The following is a 17765-nucleotide window of genomic DNA, read 5'->3' on the forward strand; positions in this document are numbered from 1 at the left end:
AATTGTTATGATGGGAGCTGAAGTTGAGCGCCTCTCCCTGCTGCCGGACCTTTTGCCTCCTCACCATTACTATGAGGAGAACGGATAAGAAGAAACAAAACAGTAGGAACAGAGGGAGTAAAAAAAGGAAATCGAGTGGGAAAGAGTTGTAAAACTTTGTATTCGTCGTTGGCCGGTTATGAAGCGTTATATATATAAGTCTGCTGGTGTTCCGCCTTTGGGCTGTGGGTTCGCCTCAAGGAGCGTCCTAGAAGGAATGAAAATTTTAACGATTCCGTTGACAATGGGATCGAAGCCAGCTGAATCGGACAGCGGCAGAAGACGATACGCGCGTGATGGTGTGGAAAATCATAGGAAAACTTTTTTCATTACTATCGATTTTCATTACTGGTTTGTTTTGGTTTCGCAAGGCTCCCGGAGGTTCATCGGGGACACTCTCGGTTCGGCAGTTCCGTTTTGTGTAAGCTCTAATTCTGTGGTTCACAGTTCCAAACCCGGGCTGCAATAATGGGTTAAGCTGGTTTGCTGTTGCTGTATTCTGCAGTTTTCATAGTAACGTACACTTCGGTCGCGTTCGAACAGGGCAGGGCAGAAAAGTTGCCGATGAAGGTTTGTGTCGGCTGGTAGGGTTTTATTGTACTATGGCTGCATCCTCCAATCTGGATATGCTTACTGTGGGCGAAGAAGTAGGATGGAATGGCAGACCGATTGAGTCTGGCTGGTGGGACAGTGGACGCTGAAGAATGCCAGTGCATGAAATCTTTTGTGGATGGTTCATTGATTTTACACTTCCGTTCCGTCTTTGTGTCCTGATGGGTGGGCGAACGAGTGAAGGGTGTCGTACACTGCGTTGAATAAACTTTCCAATCGAGCAAATATAAATCCGAACAATCGTATTCCACGACACATAACGGACTTATATGACATACTGTCGGTGGTGCACCGAGGGACTCGGGGAAGTGGTTTCGTGACAGCAGTCACAAGGATAAGCCATTAAAGTAGTCAGGAACTCCATTCGTTGGTTAGTATCGTGGAAGTTCCAAAGTTCTGATCGCTGTGGTGGTGAACGGGGACTCCATAGATTGACCCAATTCCGTGCAGAGAAAGTATGTCATCTACTTATAGTCGAAAAACGCCAAGCTGTTGTAGAAGCTGCTTATCATTACTCAGTTGATTAGTGTTCTAAATCGTTTGGCTTCGTTTTTTTATGGGGAGACTTGAGTTTTTTTCCTGCTTCTCACATTTGCTTTACATTTAAATATTCTTTGTTGACATTATTACGGAAAAATGACCGACGGCCAGCGACCACATTGTGAGCCGCCATTCAGCTGTTGCACGCTCGTTTGTGCCGCAATTATGTTTCACGTCCTGGACATTCAGACCGGAGGCCGGAATTTAACAGTTTTATTAAACGAGCTTCGTTATTACGTTTGATATTTTACTGCTGCGAGGCGGGAGTCGCATTAACCAGTGAAACAGCAGGCAAGTACGAGGGCTGCAAGGAGAGGCAGGAAAACGTACCGTTTTTATCAAGCGGATCTCATTAGGACGATATGACCTTCGTTACGGGACCATGCCCGATGGAAAATAAAATAATTTTATATCAAAGCGATCACCAGTTCACCAGGCGCTAGGCTGTTAGCAACGCATGTTTATGGTCGCGTTCGATTGTTATGAATTGACGGTGTGTTTAGGCTGAAGGTGTGCGAAAGTACAAGCAAGCCTGAATAGTGCGGATGCAAACATAAAGTTGCAAACATAACTGTTTGCTCAACTGCTAGTTTTACGTTCGCAATATGGCCGAGCACACGGACAATAGATCGTGAAATGTGTAAAGGGTGCCATAGTTTACAGTCGACATTATCATCCGTATATTGTTCTTTTGCCCGCTGTCTCCATCATCATGTGGCATAGGTTTTGTGGTATTTGAATGTCTGTAGGAAATAGTATTTTAATTACTGCATTCTGGCCATACGATTGGGTGTAAACGAGGTGGAAAAATTCGTTTGATCATTATTCAAACATATTGCATAGTTGTGAAAGCGAACACCACAAAGACCAGGTGATAACAGGCGTGAGTGCAGCGTGGGGCAAAAACGTTCACCGGTTGGGTAGGTGCCTACGTATTGAAATGAATTGTTCCGAAGAAAGAACGAAAAAAACAACCATCGAACCATAATTTGACCAAATAGTTTACCCTTCACGACTCGCGCTAGTGGGGTGGCCAATAACAGCGGGAAAAATAGTAATATGCCATTTTTTCCCCAAAATTTCGGTCAAATCTGTGCCGCTTTTGAACACTCACTTTACTTGCAAAAATGTCCGTCGTCGAAACATCTGTATGGATGAGGAATTCTTCCGGTCCTCGAATATCCCTAATGGAAGCAAGTGAGTGGAAAAATGGACATTGTCACATAAAGTGAAGCTAAATGGACTGATTTCACATTCTTCTTGTCGTGGATGGGGAGAAAGAAATGCCGGCTCCCGGAAAGCGGACCTGGTACCGGTGCCGGGAGAGTGACCACCATTTTGTGCAATAAAATCATAATCGGTGTCATAAAATATCGCGGTACGTTCATGCCAAATCGAATTGAAGTGAAGCGATGTGAGAAACGATTGATTGATGGGCCTGGGTCGGTCGTCGACGGACGGTTTGTTTGTCCTGGACAGGCTACAGCGAGGGCTGAAGGTGTGCAAGTTGTGCGACCAGACGCATATGTTGTTTGTAGAACCACAACATTCATCCTTCATCCGTCGCGCAGGGATTGCAAACGATTCAAAGCGTTTCGTTGTTGTTGTGGTTGATGTAAACAGGGTACGTACCTTTTTTTATTAGAGGACCCGATAAGAAACTACCAGCCACAAGTAAGCAAGCATTTCTAATAAATCAACACGAGCTGCTTTGAATGGTCGCCGAGCGGGCGAGCGGCGAAAGAGTTGAGAGCTGTGATAAAGCTTGCCGGGATAGGTAGGAAGTTTGATTTATTTTTTGTTTTGCACCAGACTCCAGTCACGAGCTTTCGCTAGTCCTCGTCGGAAGAAGGACCTCCACGTCGACTTACAAGGTCTTACTGAAGGCAGAGTTCTAGTGGACTGGATCGAGTTGCGTGGAAAAGAAGCTTGGTGGTTATCAGTAACGGCAGGAGGGAATTACTTTACCACGAACGAGTGATTCCGTCCAGCAAAGTCGGCAAACTTCCTTCCGTTTGGTAAAATTTTGCTCCCAACCCTCCTGCGGAAAGTCAGTGATGGGCAAGTTTGAAGAGAGCAAAAAAGCAACAACAGAAACAAAGTGTTCCTAGTCCCGGCTTGGCGCTCGTCCACTGTGAAAACCCCTGCGCTGGCACATTTTGGTAGTGTTCCTGGTAAAGCAAAATTTTGCCCAGTTGCACTAGAAGAAAAGTTTATTATGATAATCATTTGTAGAAGTGATTAAATTTCCTTTCCCGCTGGATCGTACAGTGAAAAATCGTTGCACGAGCGAGGGAGACAGAAAGTGTGTGTGTGTGTGTGTGTGTGTGTGTGTGTGTGTCCGGGTAAACGATAGCCCGAGGGTAAACGTAACGTAGTCGTTCGTGGGTGGTCTGGCCATGGCCCGCAGTCAAATAGTTCTGTGAAAATGAGAAACTGCTCAACGCTTCTGGTTTGGCACTCTTAACCGAACACGCTCTCGTTCCACTCGCGTTGAGCTATAATCTTCCGGTTCCTTCATCATTTCTCGCCGGGCAGCGGAATATCCACCGGGGAGGTTTTGCGTTGTGATGTCGCTCGGTGGAACAGCAGCAGCAGCAGCTCATCTTGCACCGAGGAAAAGTTTTGGAAGGTTTTTTGTGTTTTTTGTTGTTGTGTGAGACGGTTTTGTTCTTTTGTTGTTGATTCGCGCTGGCTTTTTCGGGGGAAGCGGCGATGAGCTTAACCACATCCAACAGCACAGTGTCGGAAGTTTGCGTCAACTCAACAGGAACCTCATGAGCAGTAATTTGTTACTTTCGGTGTCTTGCATTCCTTCCCATTCCGCCACCTTGATGAAGTTCGACCAACTACGGTTAGGCGAAGGCAACTCGGCTCTTGCGATTCTTTGGCGGACGGTTGGCCCGTTCGGCCATCTCCAGTTCCACCGTCGGTCGGCGATACTGCATGCCTTCGCGAGTGTCATCGTCCGAGAAGTTATCGTCGAAATCGTCGTCAACTTGGTAAGCAAAGTTGGTTCGACCTCCGGCACCGAGTCCGTTGTTGGATGACTGACGACCGCCACCACCACCACCACCGTTGTTGTTGGCACTGCTACGCTTCCGATTGCCACCACCAGCCCCTCCACCCGCTCCGTTGTACGATCGCGAACCGGGAGAATTCTGCTGACTCGGTGGCTCGTCCGGATACCAAAGATCTCCACCCGAATCGTACGGGTTCTGGCCTCGGATGATCGACTTACGGATCTTTCGCTGTTCGGCCATCGATTTACGGCGCGTATCGAGCACATTGAGCGTTTTCCGGCTGAGCGTAAGTCGGCGACCCAGGTCCAGTTCGCCCTCCTTGTAGTAGTTGCGCTTGAAGTTCGCTTCCAGATTGCTCCAGTCCTGTTTGTTTTTGTGCTGGTACAGAATGCGATGAATGGTGTCGCGTCTTCCAATAGCTTTCTGTTCATCCTCCAGATCTTCCTCGTCCCACTGAGGTTTGGGACGCTGGAGACGGCGCGCAATCTCAACCGCATTCTCCCGCAGTTCCGCATCGAGCGACATGTCCTTTGCCTTCTTGGAACAATACCAGTTCAGCTCGGTCGAGGCAAGAATCTGGGAGATGGTACCGAATCGATGCATCAACATCGCCACAAACTGGATGACGAGAATCAATCCGAAGAACATCACAAACACCAGACCGATCGGTTCGAGCTCCAGATACTCCCGGCGGATCATAATCTCGACGGTGCTTTCGTCGAAGCTGATCTTGTTCTTCACGTTAAACCACCACTCGATGTGTAGCTCCTGCTTTTTCAACTGCAGCAAAAAGATAACCAACACAAACAGTGCGTTGGCCATCACGAAGGCAAACACGGCCAGATCGCGGAGTCCTTTCAGCTGTGACTTCATCTCGTCCTTCTGCTTTTCGGTGAGATCGAGTGGCTTCAGATACTTCTCGATAAGCTCAATCCAGAACAGTTCCTCCGAGGCAGATATCGTTTCAGTGTCCCCGTTCTTCAGATCCACATCGTACAACCAGTCCGGAAGGTAGTTAATCTGCTTCTCGGGCTTTAGGGTGAAGTAGAGAATAGCGAGAAAATGATAAAAAACAAGACGATCATACTTGGTGCGATGTGAACGTGCGTTTGTGCCGCTGTCACAGAACGAAGCGTACCTCTTCAAGGGAATCATTTTTCACCGTCTGGATCGGTGAGGCGGCGCCGGAGGTTGAGGCGGGCGAGGCCGGGCCTCGGCTACCTTCCGGGCGATGCATATCGAGACTGCCGATGTCATCATCTTCGTCGTCTGATCTCATTACGCTGACGTTGCCGGTTAATTTCCTGAAAAAATAAATACGACTCCATGAGTGAGTGAGTCGCGTACCACGGCCACGGCTATGTAGTGGATGTTTGGAAGAAGAGTGACAAAAAAGCACCGCGAGGGTTTAAAAGAAGCGGAAAATCGCACCGCTGTGAATCCTGCTGATGGTGATGCGCTTCGGGAAGCATAAGGTAAGATTCCGCTTTCTGCTTGACAGCAAACGCCTCTCCCCATCGTCTGGCGGTCGGCGTGCGGATGTACGGGATCATGTACAAGCGTCGGATGAGAGCATTTAGGAGGGGAGACCCACCGAAGGGTGGTGGGGATTTTAAAGACTTAGCGAAGCAATAGGAAGCACGCTACGCTGGATGAAACTCGCATTCGGAGTGGAAGAGAAAAACGGCAAACACCAGTTCTTGCCGCGGTTGGGCTGTAAAAATATTGGGTAAGTCACTGGCAAGACGGCACGCGGAAGTGCGAGGCACGGAAGGATATCCGGCGGGTGATAAACGCAACGATGGCAACGACCGTGCGCCGTGTTTAGTGATGCGCGACGACACGGGAATTGCATTTAGAGGGTTTGTCCTTTCCTTTACCTTACCGCGGTTTGGGTGTGTAGTTGTGTGTGTATGTGTGGATGAGCATGATGTCGTTGATGTTATTATCGCAGTGTTAGCCGACGATCGGGGGAAGCGAGATGATTTGGGTAGAGAAAACTACTTAAAATTATGTGCAAAATTGTAAACGCGAGCTAGGAAAATCGTCAGCGACCAGCGTTTTTCTCGTGTCGCTGTAGGGCTTAACTCCCCAAGGACTTGTGGGACAAGCGCAGAGGAGGAGGTCGTATGGGGAGTGGGTGGGGGGAGGGAAATAAGCGTGCAGTGATGCAACGACAGACATCAACAGCCATCGTGGCACGAAGCGGGGAGAGCGCGAGAGAGCGATGCTGTGAAGAAAATTTTCCGAGACAACGATTGTGTAAACATTCTGAGCGTTTTTCCATCTCGCATCGTATTTTTACAAGGGTGACAGTAAATAAATGCAAATATGCACAGGCCCTTAGCCACAGCATTCAGCGTGTGCGCGATGTGAGGGAAAGAAGGGGGGCGCAACAGTGGAATACGTTAAGAGCATAAAGTGGGCCCACGCCACCGCACACACGCCTTGGAGGAATGTGAAAACGGAATATAAATTGTGTTTTAATTTAATTGAAACTCATTTTTCCCTCAAGGGGGTAAACCATTGGGGATGCGCGGCAAGGGGGTGCAGGGTAATAACGAATGGCGGAGTTTCGATTCGGTACTCACATTTCTAGTGCCTTCATTTTGACGCTTATTTCGCCGAGAGATGCTGCAATTTGTGCGATCTGCTCCTTTTCCGCACTGGCCTTTGGATGCGTGCAGAGCAAACACCGAAACAGTCCGTTAATCGAGATGTCTATCGAACCGTCCTCTTCCTTGTCGGGTGACCGGAGATAGCCGAGAATCTTTTGCATCTTTCCGGCTGGTGCAGCTGTCGGTGGAGGTGCCTTCTTAGCTGCATCGACGGGATTTTCTCGAGTTCCCCAGGAAACGTCGTTCATGTTGAACACGGAGTAGATGACGAGCAACATGTACATGGAAGGGATTGTAATGTAGTACACAAGCCCGGCCGGCAAGGCTTCCATTTCCTGAGGATGCAACACCCCGGTGATGACGATCTGTAATGCGACGGCGAGGAAAAACACGGAGGAGGGCGCAAGTATACCGTCCTCCATCACCTGAACGACGATACCGACGAGTACGGCCATCATGACGAGCGAATAGATGGCCGATATGAAGAAGGCCGCAATGAGTTGATACTTTTGCTTCATCCAATAGCAGATAGCCATGAACCCGGCGAGAGGGACTCCGTTCCACAGGAACGATGTCCAAATGTCGATACGGAACACGGCCACCAAAGCTCCCACCATCATGAGGAAGATCGTTCCCGGGCCAAGAATCGTACCGAACATGAGCATGCACTGATAGATGATGTACGGCATCGAGATACTGTTGTTGGTCTTGACGACACGCTTCGCATCGGCCAGAAGATCGAAGATGTTGGCAATCGTAGACGGAACCCAACGACGGCGTTGATTGTAAAACTCGTTGAATCCTTCCGGAGCGTGCGTGTAAGCGTCCGAGGCGGCCGAATATTCGACACGGAATTTCTGCTTCAAGAGGAGCGTGCACAGCCATCGATCTTCGCCCTGATCGTACTGTACGTAATGCCGTGCCTGGTCCGACTTGGTGGTGTACTTCTTCATGACCGAGTTTTCCATCAGCGCTCGACCACGGAACAGCGAGAAACAACCGGGAGAACACAGCACACAACCGATCACGTGCTCGGTAGCCTTCTGCAGCCAATGTCCAATGGCGTATTCGAAGATTTGATACCACACCATCGGACCCGTACCGACCGGGTGAATGCGTCCACAGGCAGCTCCAAGATCGGGATCAACCTTCATCCGCCCGACAAGCAGCGATACGGCATTTGGTTGAAAATCAATGTCCCCGTCCAGTGCCAGCAGGTATGTGTTCTGTGCAATGACCATCTTGCGCTCGGGAGATGTATTAAGCTGCATGATCCGATAGCCCAGCAGGTAGTACATGTACATGACCTGTGACCAGCGCTTCTTGTGTCGAATCTTGTTCTTGTCCTTCAGATGTGCAATCATTTTCGTTCGTCCGGGCAGAGTCCAGATGAGGCGACCACCGTACGGAGTGACGATTTTGGTCGGTGGATACACGCGCATCTTCGTTTTGTACACCTCCAGTGCTGCTTCTTCTATGTGGTTGATAAGCGTTTTGACGTAGGAGTTGAGCGGGGACGCATCGGCACTTTCGCACTTGGATTTATCATTGACGAAGGCGTCGTCGAAGAAAATGTGAGCTACAAGAGAAGAAAAGAAGTGTGATAGAGTGAGAGAGCTCTCTATGATTACACAGGCCTATACATACTCTCAAGATCGTAATAGTCCGGATCGATGTCATCCTTGTTCGCCTGGATGTGTTTCATCGCCATCCGCCGCGCGCACTGATCTTCATCGAGTCGTAGGATAGACTTTAAGAACTCCATCAGCTCTTCCTTGTTTTCGTGCCACATAGTAGCGCAGATGAAGATCTGCGGTATGCGATCGTAAGGTTTGATCCTGTCGTCCTTACCTTCGTTTGCCTTTGCATCGATTTCGTTCGCCTTTTCGGTGTCTTTCACCTTCACCATGTCCTGCATGAAGCATATTGAGCATTAGTTTCACGGGCCTGAAAATCCACATTAGTGAGCTTACAATTTTCTTGACAAAATCTTCCTGATCCTCACGCCGACGATTCATGGCAACACTCTGGTCTATCAAGAGACTGTTGTACATCGGCGTGACAAACAGTTTCTCCGTGGACGCATTACGATCGCTCTTGGCCATCCACAGATGGCGTGTGATCCAGGTCTGCGACAGTAGCCAGAGCAGCCAGAGCCAGGAGAACTCATTCACCACGTAATCGAACAGGTAGTATATCGGCGGCATGCGGAAAAAGATGTAATCCGGCAGAATGTTATCGAACGCACAGACATCCGCCTCCCGCAGGCCACAAAACACCAGCAGCAAGGTGACAGTAACTGGGACCGTTAGGTTAATGGGGAACGCCATCGAGAAGCTTTGGATTTGAATTTTACACGCAAACTTGCTGAAGATGTAGCACAGGTACGCACACAGGATGTGCGTGACGGTCGTCCAGATGATGGCGTTGCTGGTGGGGAATATTTCATGCACCTCCAGATCGGACGTGATGGACGAGAGGTCCGGGAACTTTTCGTTCAGAACGGCCTCCATCTGCAAGCGTAAAAAGGACGCTATGCTATGAGACGGCTGATCGGGTCCAATTTGTAGCCAATTAAACGGTATGAATTAATTAATGAAACCATTTTGTGCAAACCAGTTCGAAATAATTATAGCTCATAGCGTTTAGTTGTGGTGCGCAGCATATTAAAAAATTGCGATGCTTTTTATGAACATATTTGGCCGTCGAAACATGTCGGACCCTTTTTGATGTGAGAGTGGCATATGGAAACAGTTTTCCCCGTCCCTCTAAGTAAATTCTCGTGCAGTAAATATTGTGCGCCAGGTAGTGCCAGACTTGCAATGTGCAAATAATTTAATTCCATCTGCTCACCAACGCTCGTCTGCCTACGCAGCACCAGCTCGTGGGGGAAGGTCTGGGTGAATATCTGGCGGAGGTCTGGGGGAAAGATGGGGGCGAGTTTGGCGAATGATTTCATCCGCTTTGCGGATGTAAAGTACTCGTTCAACCAATTAATGTGATTGCCGCTCAGGAATGATACCCAGAAAAACCTCGACAAAAAAAAAAAAAACGGGGAAAAAGGCTGGACAAACGGTTGGAAAAGAGAAGATAATTGCGGCACATCAAATTGAAGTAAAGTTTGTTTCACGATAAAATTATGGTACTTTTTAAGGGGGTTTGGTTGAATTCCCTCCAGCATTTGGCTGACGTTGCAGCACCGGCCAGCTCGTGTGTTGGTGATGGCTCGTCGAACGCATTTGTTTTTTGGGTTAAAGTACAAACAAGTGGCAAAAAAATAACAAAGCCGAACAGCCGTACACGAATTGATAATAATTAAATAGGATTTCATTAGTGGGGAATTATATTTCACTGGCAGGAAAGCGTCCGGTAGCTACGGTGCATTGCTTCGTGCATTTCATCAAACTTGTGGAAAACAAACAACGCTTTGTGTGTTCGTGCGCGTGTGTTTGTGTGCAGGCTCCGCTGTGGACATGCTGGGCTGTAAACATGATACCTTAAACATGCAGTTACGACACAAAGGAGTACAATAGAGATTGGTTCAATCTGTTGTTTTGGGTGAGAGTTGTGACTTTAAAGGCAATCGTTCCGGAATATCGATTTAGACTGCATGAATCACGACCTCTGGTGTGTGGTTGTGGAGACAGAAATCGATAGGATGAGAAAAGATGGGCAGCTGTGCATTGTTATAAACAAAAACTATGACTTTGTAAATGGGAGCTACGAAGATAAAATCTTATCAAATGCTTGCCCTTTAACGGGAGCATGTTCGTTTAGGTTAGTTTATGCACTTAGCGAAAGGCGAAGAGCTGCATCGAACAAAAAAGGAAAATATTGCGCTCGTCACTGATGTCTGTGGCCAATCGGTCGTCAGTCACATCATCAGGCTCAATCGGCGACCGGTTATCGTACGAAAGTGGAACGCGAAATGCCAGAATCATCATCACAGCTGGATTAACGATTTATCTAACGGTCGCCACTGAAGAGCACGAGAGGCAGAGAGAGAGAGAGAGAGAGAGAGAGAGAGAGAGATAGAACGAGGCAGAGCACAAGTGTTACGTCGATGTCGTGGGGAGGAGGATCAAAATCCTTCCCCAACACACTGACAACGCTAATGGCATATCTGATCCTTTCGAATTCGGAGAAATAGTCATTTGCGCGAGTAGGAAAAACAATTGCAACGTGCAAAGGGACGTGGAGAAGATCGCGGTAATCCGGCGAGCATCGTTGTAGTCACGTTCTTATCAAAACTCAAAAAAGCTTAAAAAACCAGGGCGATAAATTTGAGGCAGCAATGGTGAACTTTTTAAGAACAGTGGGTGATGTGGTGATGCGTTTTTTGTTAAATGATTGTTCTGAGAGATAGCCTGCAAGCGGGCTCAATTACCTCGCGTACTGTAATGGTATGATTACCCCAGCCACTGTCGAACATCCCGAAGAAATCGGACACGGTTTGCCCGGACAGATAGATGCAGGCACCGAGAAAGAGCAAAATTTTGTACGGCGCGATCAGCAGATAGGTCTGGTATCGACAGTCTGTTAATTTTTCACGTATACCGGCAAAAAGAGCAATCGGACCTGCAATTCAAGGCGAGAAGAACAATGAAAGAAACGCTTAATATTGGTTGTCACCGATGTTCCCAAGTGCTTGTTGCATACGTACGAAGGAGACTTTTTTGCGAAAGGTAGTTTTCCCACCAGTGACACGATACGAGGAAGATGGCCCCGGGGATGAACCACAGCTCGAACTGATTGCTTAGCAGGGGCCACACGACGTACCCGGTAAGCTGGGCACTGATCGCAAGCAGGTCGAAGATGTACTTAAACGCCAGCTTCGACTCTTTGGGCGAACGGGACAGAAGTCCTCCGATGGCGGGGACTAGACAGACACAGTTCGTCAGCATCGCTGCCTTAACGACGTCCAGGTTGGGGTAAACAAGAAATGCCAGTATCGCGAGGCCAATCACGTGGAAACTTTCCATGACCGTGACCATCAACAGCTGGCCCCAGGATGGGCGTGGAATGTTCTTGAAGAAGCAGATACGTGACGCGCGGATGAAGGTACCGACCTCGGGTACGGCGAAGGAGAACACGATTGCCCACATCCAGGCTACCCGTTGCTCGCGTGGAATATACGCCTCGAATTGTTTGTCCGGTTCTGTAATGAGAAATGTGTGCATGATACATTCGAGAGAACTTCCATGATGGATAAGAGTTGTGCGTTTATAAAAAATATCGTTCGCCTTCATATTTCCCGCTCGATGCTAAACGTTCTATTGAAAAGTCATTCATTTCTGCTCGAACCTCCCAAAGGTCGTTATCTCACTACATTGAAACGCTTCTCACTCAACACGTACTGTGAAGGACGAAAATAGACACATCGCACGGGCGCACAGATTGTAAAGGGGCCAGCAAGTTTACTCACGCCGAACGTCACAGTAACGATTCTTGGTACCGTCCTTGATGTTCGATACCATCAGCAGGAAGGACATCTTGGCAAAGCACGCACTGGCCAGAATGACGAGAAACACGAAGATGTAGGTAAACACCTTCAGTCCTTTGATGAACACGAGCAGATACTCCCGGCTGGCGGCAGAACCGGATGTCTGCGGTACTGGCGGATCCTGGAACGAGTCCCATAGCTTGTTGTCCTGCTGCACTCTGGAACGAGAGAACGATCGGACGAAGCGTGTTAGTAGCGTGTAGTGGTGTCTAACGACCATCTCGGAAATCTCTGTGGACCGGCCGGCCGGCTGGCTGGCTGGCTGGGGTGACGCTTTCAGGCAAGGCGTTCAGGCTAGCGTTCGATATATTGTTAATCAAAACATCAAACACAATTTAATTAGACTCCATCGGTGGTGATAAATTTAATGGCTTACAGGTTAGCGTATCTTGCCTCCGCAGCACCCCGTCGATTATCTGCCTGCTTCCCCGATGGTGAATAAATAAACCCACAGCAAAGGTGAAACACGACAATGATGGTTCGGATGGTCGTGGAAAATGCCGGTGTAACACACAACCACTCACTACGATTGTGTGTGTGCCGTTGCGTAAGTGCTCGTGATTGTTACACACCAGCGAAACAATAGCATCCGGCCAATCGATTCGAGTACACGATGTGGCGCCCACATGCCAAACCGGAAGACAGCACTGGATGTATCGCTGCGGACTGCAGCAACAATTAGTCGGAGCGGAGTAGTGGCTCTCGGTCCAGCGTTCGGGAGCGAGAATGTGAGCGAGAGCACTGGATGGTAAAATTTATGAGCCAATTGATTTATGGTCCTATGCAAGGATAGTTCCGGAGGATATTGCTCATTCGCTACCGTTCCGTTACGACCGCAACGCGCACGCCATGGCAAGGAAAATCCCAATCAATCGAATCGCTCGCGGATCTTATCGGTGGCGACGAACTATGTGTCTTCCGGATTTATCCAACAGTGCACGTTGGACATTTGGTGGGATGGAAGTCCAATATTCAACTTTTGGATGACGTTGAACTAAACATTAACATTAAGATATAACATTAAGTGAATGAGAATTTGAAAGAATGCATCAGGTCTCTGAGAAGGAGTCAGTCAGTTAAGAGAAGAATAGCTTTAGTTAGGAAAGAAATAGTTCAAGAGTTAATTATTCCTCTTATTGTCTTATTGTTTGTTCCAAAACAATTTTGGCGCTGTTACCATAATGGCGCCAAATAACCTTTCAACGGGTAAAAACTTGATCCAACAAAAAATATCCAGACATTTGTTTGGAGCTGCCCACTGTGCAGTAGTACGTCTTCATCCTTGCTTAGGTCATTTTGTCCAGCGAACAGTAGTAACCGAGGACCAGTAACAGAGTCGCTAATGCACTAAGTGGTTCATGGCAAAGTAAAAAGGAAACTTGCGTCGGTTTACTTCGTAGCAGAGCAGAGAGTCGACGAAAACAGGAGAAGGTATCGAATTGAAAACTCAAATTGATTGATAAGGTTATATTGTTCATGTAGCAGGAAAAACGTGCGAGGGCACAACAAAGAGGAGAAAAGGAAGGAAGGTTCACCAATCAATGCGTGTAAAAGCGAAACGTTGTTTACCGGTGACTGAGAAACTGAAGTTGCCGAGGCGGACAAAAGTCCGCGCACTTTTATTACCGTGCGGCTTCACGATTCCCGAACATCCCGGGGCAGAAGCCTTACGTCCCAGTCAAGGGCAAGCCCGTTTTACCCATTCGCGAGGTTCGGGTAGATTTCGCTTTATTTACTTGCACCGGGTGTTTCCTTCAGGTGAACGGATCCGGATCTTTTCTACCTCGTTTCGCTTCCGAGGATTTCGTCGCAAAATTGTTATGAGCGAACGTCAAAAGCGCGGTGGACGTGGACGAGTGTTTGGAAACGCATGGGATCATTTCGACATTTTCCAACCCCACGCTTCTACGGTATCCGAGCGTGTTAACGGTGATGGTTTTTCACATCAAAATTCGGTTGATGTATGACGGGTGACGGGTGCGTGTTGTTTTCGTGATTCATTCGCTCTGCGTGCTGATGGTGGCTCGGCTCGTAGACACGACCGGCGAAGGCCGACAATGGCCAAAATTCGATTTTAAGAATTCCGCAGCTGGTGCTGCACACAAACACCCACCCACACACACATACTCACGTACACACATACACACGTAGTTGAAATGTTGTTGTTTGTAGAGTTTTGAGAGACTTTGGGTCTCTAGGACCTCTTTCGTCTCTTACCTGTAGTATTGTTCCCGTTTTTTGTTTTGTATGATTTAAAAATGAATTTTTGGTTATTGTCCTATTATTGGGAAAAATAATGAAATTTAAAGGATAACGGGGATAGGGAGGATTAATAGTGTGAAAAGTTGTTTAAGGTAACTCAAGCCCCTGAACCTTGGTTGCACCAGACCAAAAGGAGAGAAGCAAATCTCTCTCTTGGTCGAATTTGCCCCTTCGTGAGTTGTTTGGTAACTCCTACCTTCTGACCATGTATGCTCCAGCCTGTATTTAATACAGTCTAATTAGCTACTTGGATTATATAATTATTCCTCTCTTCTTTTTATATTGTTAATATTTTGATTATTATTATTATTATTATTTTTTTTTATTTCAAATGAATTTAAATTTTGTCATACAGTTGCGTTTTCCTGAGGAATCGCAAAAGATTTTTCTGTTTTTTGTCATCAGGAGACAAAATATCATCGATATTATCATCCAAATTACACGATTTTTTAAAAGTAATATACCCGTAGCATTCTGTTAGAAGATGTCGGACTGTGGTTTGTTTCCCACAGAATCGGCAGATTGGTGGAGATTCTTTTGAGAATAAATAGCTATGTGTTAAGAGGGTGTGCCCGATTCTTAGCCTTGAGATGACCTGTTGGTCTTTGCTGTTCTGGAGATCTGGCCATGGTGATGTGGATGTTTTGATGAATCTTAGTTTATTTGATGTGTCCTGTAACCATGTGTGTTGCCAAGCATTGGTAAGCTCGTTTTTGCACTTTTTTATTGCATCCCTTTTGGATAAGGGATGTGTATTTATATCTGGTGATTTTCGGCCTTGATTAGCGAGTCTATCTGCTTTTTCGTTTCCTGTAACTCCGATGTGGCTTGGTATCCAACAGAAGGTTATGTTGTTTTTATTGATAGCCAGTTCTATTGCTTGAATATGCGGGTCTTTAATTTGCCCATGTTCTAATGCAGCTAAAACACTAGCGCTGTCAGAAAATATTACATTTAGTTTGTGTGGATTAATGGCTTCCTCGGCAGCTATGGTGATTGCTATGGCTTCAGCGGAGAATATTGACGTAAAGTCAGGTAATTTTACTGCAGAATTAGTGATTGGGTTTGTATTTTCAGAGTAAATTCCACAGCCAGCCTGAATAGTGTTAATCGAACCATCCGTATAAATTTTGTGATATGTTGAGTAATTATTTTTAATATGCTCTATTGTGAGTTGGTATGCTTGATTCGTGTTTGTCCTAGTAAGTTTATGTAAGGTCCAGTCTATCGTTGGTGTTTTTTCTGTCCAAGGGCGTCCAGACAGGCGAGGAATTTTTAAAACCTTTGGCAGTTTTAAGTTTGTGATCTCTTCAAATCTCGCATTAGTTCTATTAAGTAAGGAAGTACATTCAAACTCTTTTTCTACACAGCGGCACGCAGATCCAATCAGTCGCATTATGGCAACATAGTTGAATGGGAGTGCTCCGCTTTCGCATATAAGGGAATCCGTAGGGCTGGTTTTGAAAGCACCGGTAGCAAATCTGATTGCTGTATGATATATGGGAGCTATTTTTGTATGGAACGTATCAAATTGTGAACTAATTATTTCTGTCCCATAAAGAATTGTTGGAAGAAGCCAGTTATTTATTAACCGGATCATGATTGCTCTCGAGGCTCTGATTTTGCCCGAGCCTAACATTTTAAACAAATTTGAATGGGATTTCGTTATCGTTTTGATGTAATTACAATGTGCAATAAAGGACATTTTGCTGTCTAAAATGACCCCTAAAATTTTTGCTTTACGGACATTTGGTATCTGTATACTATTTATCTTTAATGTATTATTTGGGCGTGAATGTTTGAGATTACAAATATGTAATATTTTGCATTTATCCGGAGCCACTTGAAACCCGGTCGATTTGCACCACTGTTGTAGTTTATATAGACCCTTTTGCAGTTTTATTCTAGCTTCTCTGGGTGAAGAGTCCATAGAGATTATTGTTATGTCGTCTGCATATACTAAACAGGTAACATTTTGAGGTATGGAAAAGAAAAGGGATTCAATACTGATAAGAAAAAGAGTTGGCGAGAGAATAGCGCCTTGAGGAACACCGTTTTCCACCTTTTTTATTTGAGAAAAAATGTTTCCTATTGTGATTGAGAATGTCCGGTTTTGTAAAAAGTTTTTTATGAAGATTGGCAAATTTCCTTTGAAACCCCAATTTTTTAATTGTTTTAAAATGCCATGTCGCCAAGTTAAATCATAGGCTTTGGCAAGGTCTATTATAGCTAGGTCTGTGTGTTTTTTATTTTCTTTTGCTGTTGAAAGCATATTGTCCAGTTTTGCAAAGTAAGTTTCTGTGCCATGACCACTTCTGAATGCGTGTTGATTGATATGTAATAGTTTTCTGTTTTCCAACTCGTGGCTTAGTCGTCTGTTGACCATTCTTTCTAAGATTTTACTTATACAGTTTAATAATGATATTGGTCGGTAGCTATTGACATCAAACGGAGATTTTTGTGGTTTAGGTATAGGTATGACGTAACTATGTTTCCATCCATCTGGAATTTCACCTGTGTGCCAAATATCATTGTAAATTTTTAACAAGTACTCCAATGCACAAGATGGGAGGTGTTGGAGCAGTGGGTATCCCACACCATCTGGGCCAGCAGATTTTCCATTGCACTTTTTTAACGCATGTTGAAGCTCTTGTATTGTGAATGGTTTATTGTAGTGTATATTTTGGGAGGTTGTAAAGGAGAGACTTTTTTGTTCGGCCGCTACTTTATACTTCAAAAATTTGGCCGAGTAACTTTTGTTCGAGGATATATTTTGGAAATGTTCAGCAAAGCTCTCAGCTATTTCGGAAGGATTAGTGATTGGATTTTGAGGATTAATTAGATTTGGAAGGTGAGAACACGATTTTTGTCCTGTCAAAAGCCTTACCCTACGCCACACTTCTTTGGAAGAAGTGGATGGGCTGATTTCAAGGATAAGTTTTTCCCAGGACTTGGATTTTGCCTTGAAAATTGCTATTCTGGATAGTTTATGTGCGTCTTTATATTTTTCGTATATGTCTTGGCGAATGTGATCGTTACAATTTGAGGGTGCTAATTTCCGGAGTTTTCGCAGATATTTTCGTCTAAGCCTTATTGCTTCTGCTACCTCCCTATTCCACCAAGGAACATATCTTTTGGATATAGTTCCATTGGTTTTTGGGATGCTTT

At 46.1% G+C, this 17765-nt stretch overlaps 1 protein-coding gene across 3 annotated transcripts in view; it reads right to left on the reverse strand.

The window, feature by feature from the left end:
* Window positions 1-516: 516 nt before the first annotated feature.
* The window catches only part of LOC118505357 (chitin synthase chs-2-like), a 21531-nt gene continuing 4282 nt past the window's right edge, over window positions 517-17765 (reverse strand). For 2 of the 3 annotated variants that reach the window (XM_036041031.1, XM_036041033.1), the window contains exons 2-9: window positions 12258-12493; window positions 11496-11990; window positions 11220-11410; window positions 8806-9381; window positions 8480-8744; window positions 6806-8411; window positions 5353-5518; window positions 517-5246 (exon numbers count right to left, since the gene is read on the reverse strand). In XM_036041031.1, the coding sequence (XP_035896924.1) occupies window positions 4047-5246; window positions 5353-5518; window positions 6806-8411; window positions 8480-8744; window positions 8806-9381; window positions 11220-11410; window positions 11496-11990; window positions 12258-12493 (4735 nt within the window). In that variant the 3' untranslated portion in view covers window positions 517-4046. The remainder of the gene's footprint in view (window positions 5247-5352; window positions 5519-6805; window positions 8412-8479; window positions 8745-8805; window positions 9382-11219; window positions 11411-11495; window positions 11991-12257; window positions 12494-17765) is intronic. The other variant, XM_036041032.1, reaches the window with a different exon arrangement.

This window comes from Anopheles stephensi, chromosome 2, assembly GCF_013141755.1.
Source record: "Anopheles stephensi strain Indian chromosome 2, UCI_ANSTEP_V1.0, whole genome shotgun sequence".
In the NCBI taxonomy this organism is placed as follows: domain Eukaryota; kingdom Metazoa; phylum Arthropoda; class Insecta; order Diptera; family Culicidae; genus Anopheles; species Anopheles stephensi.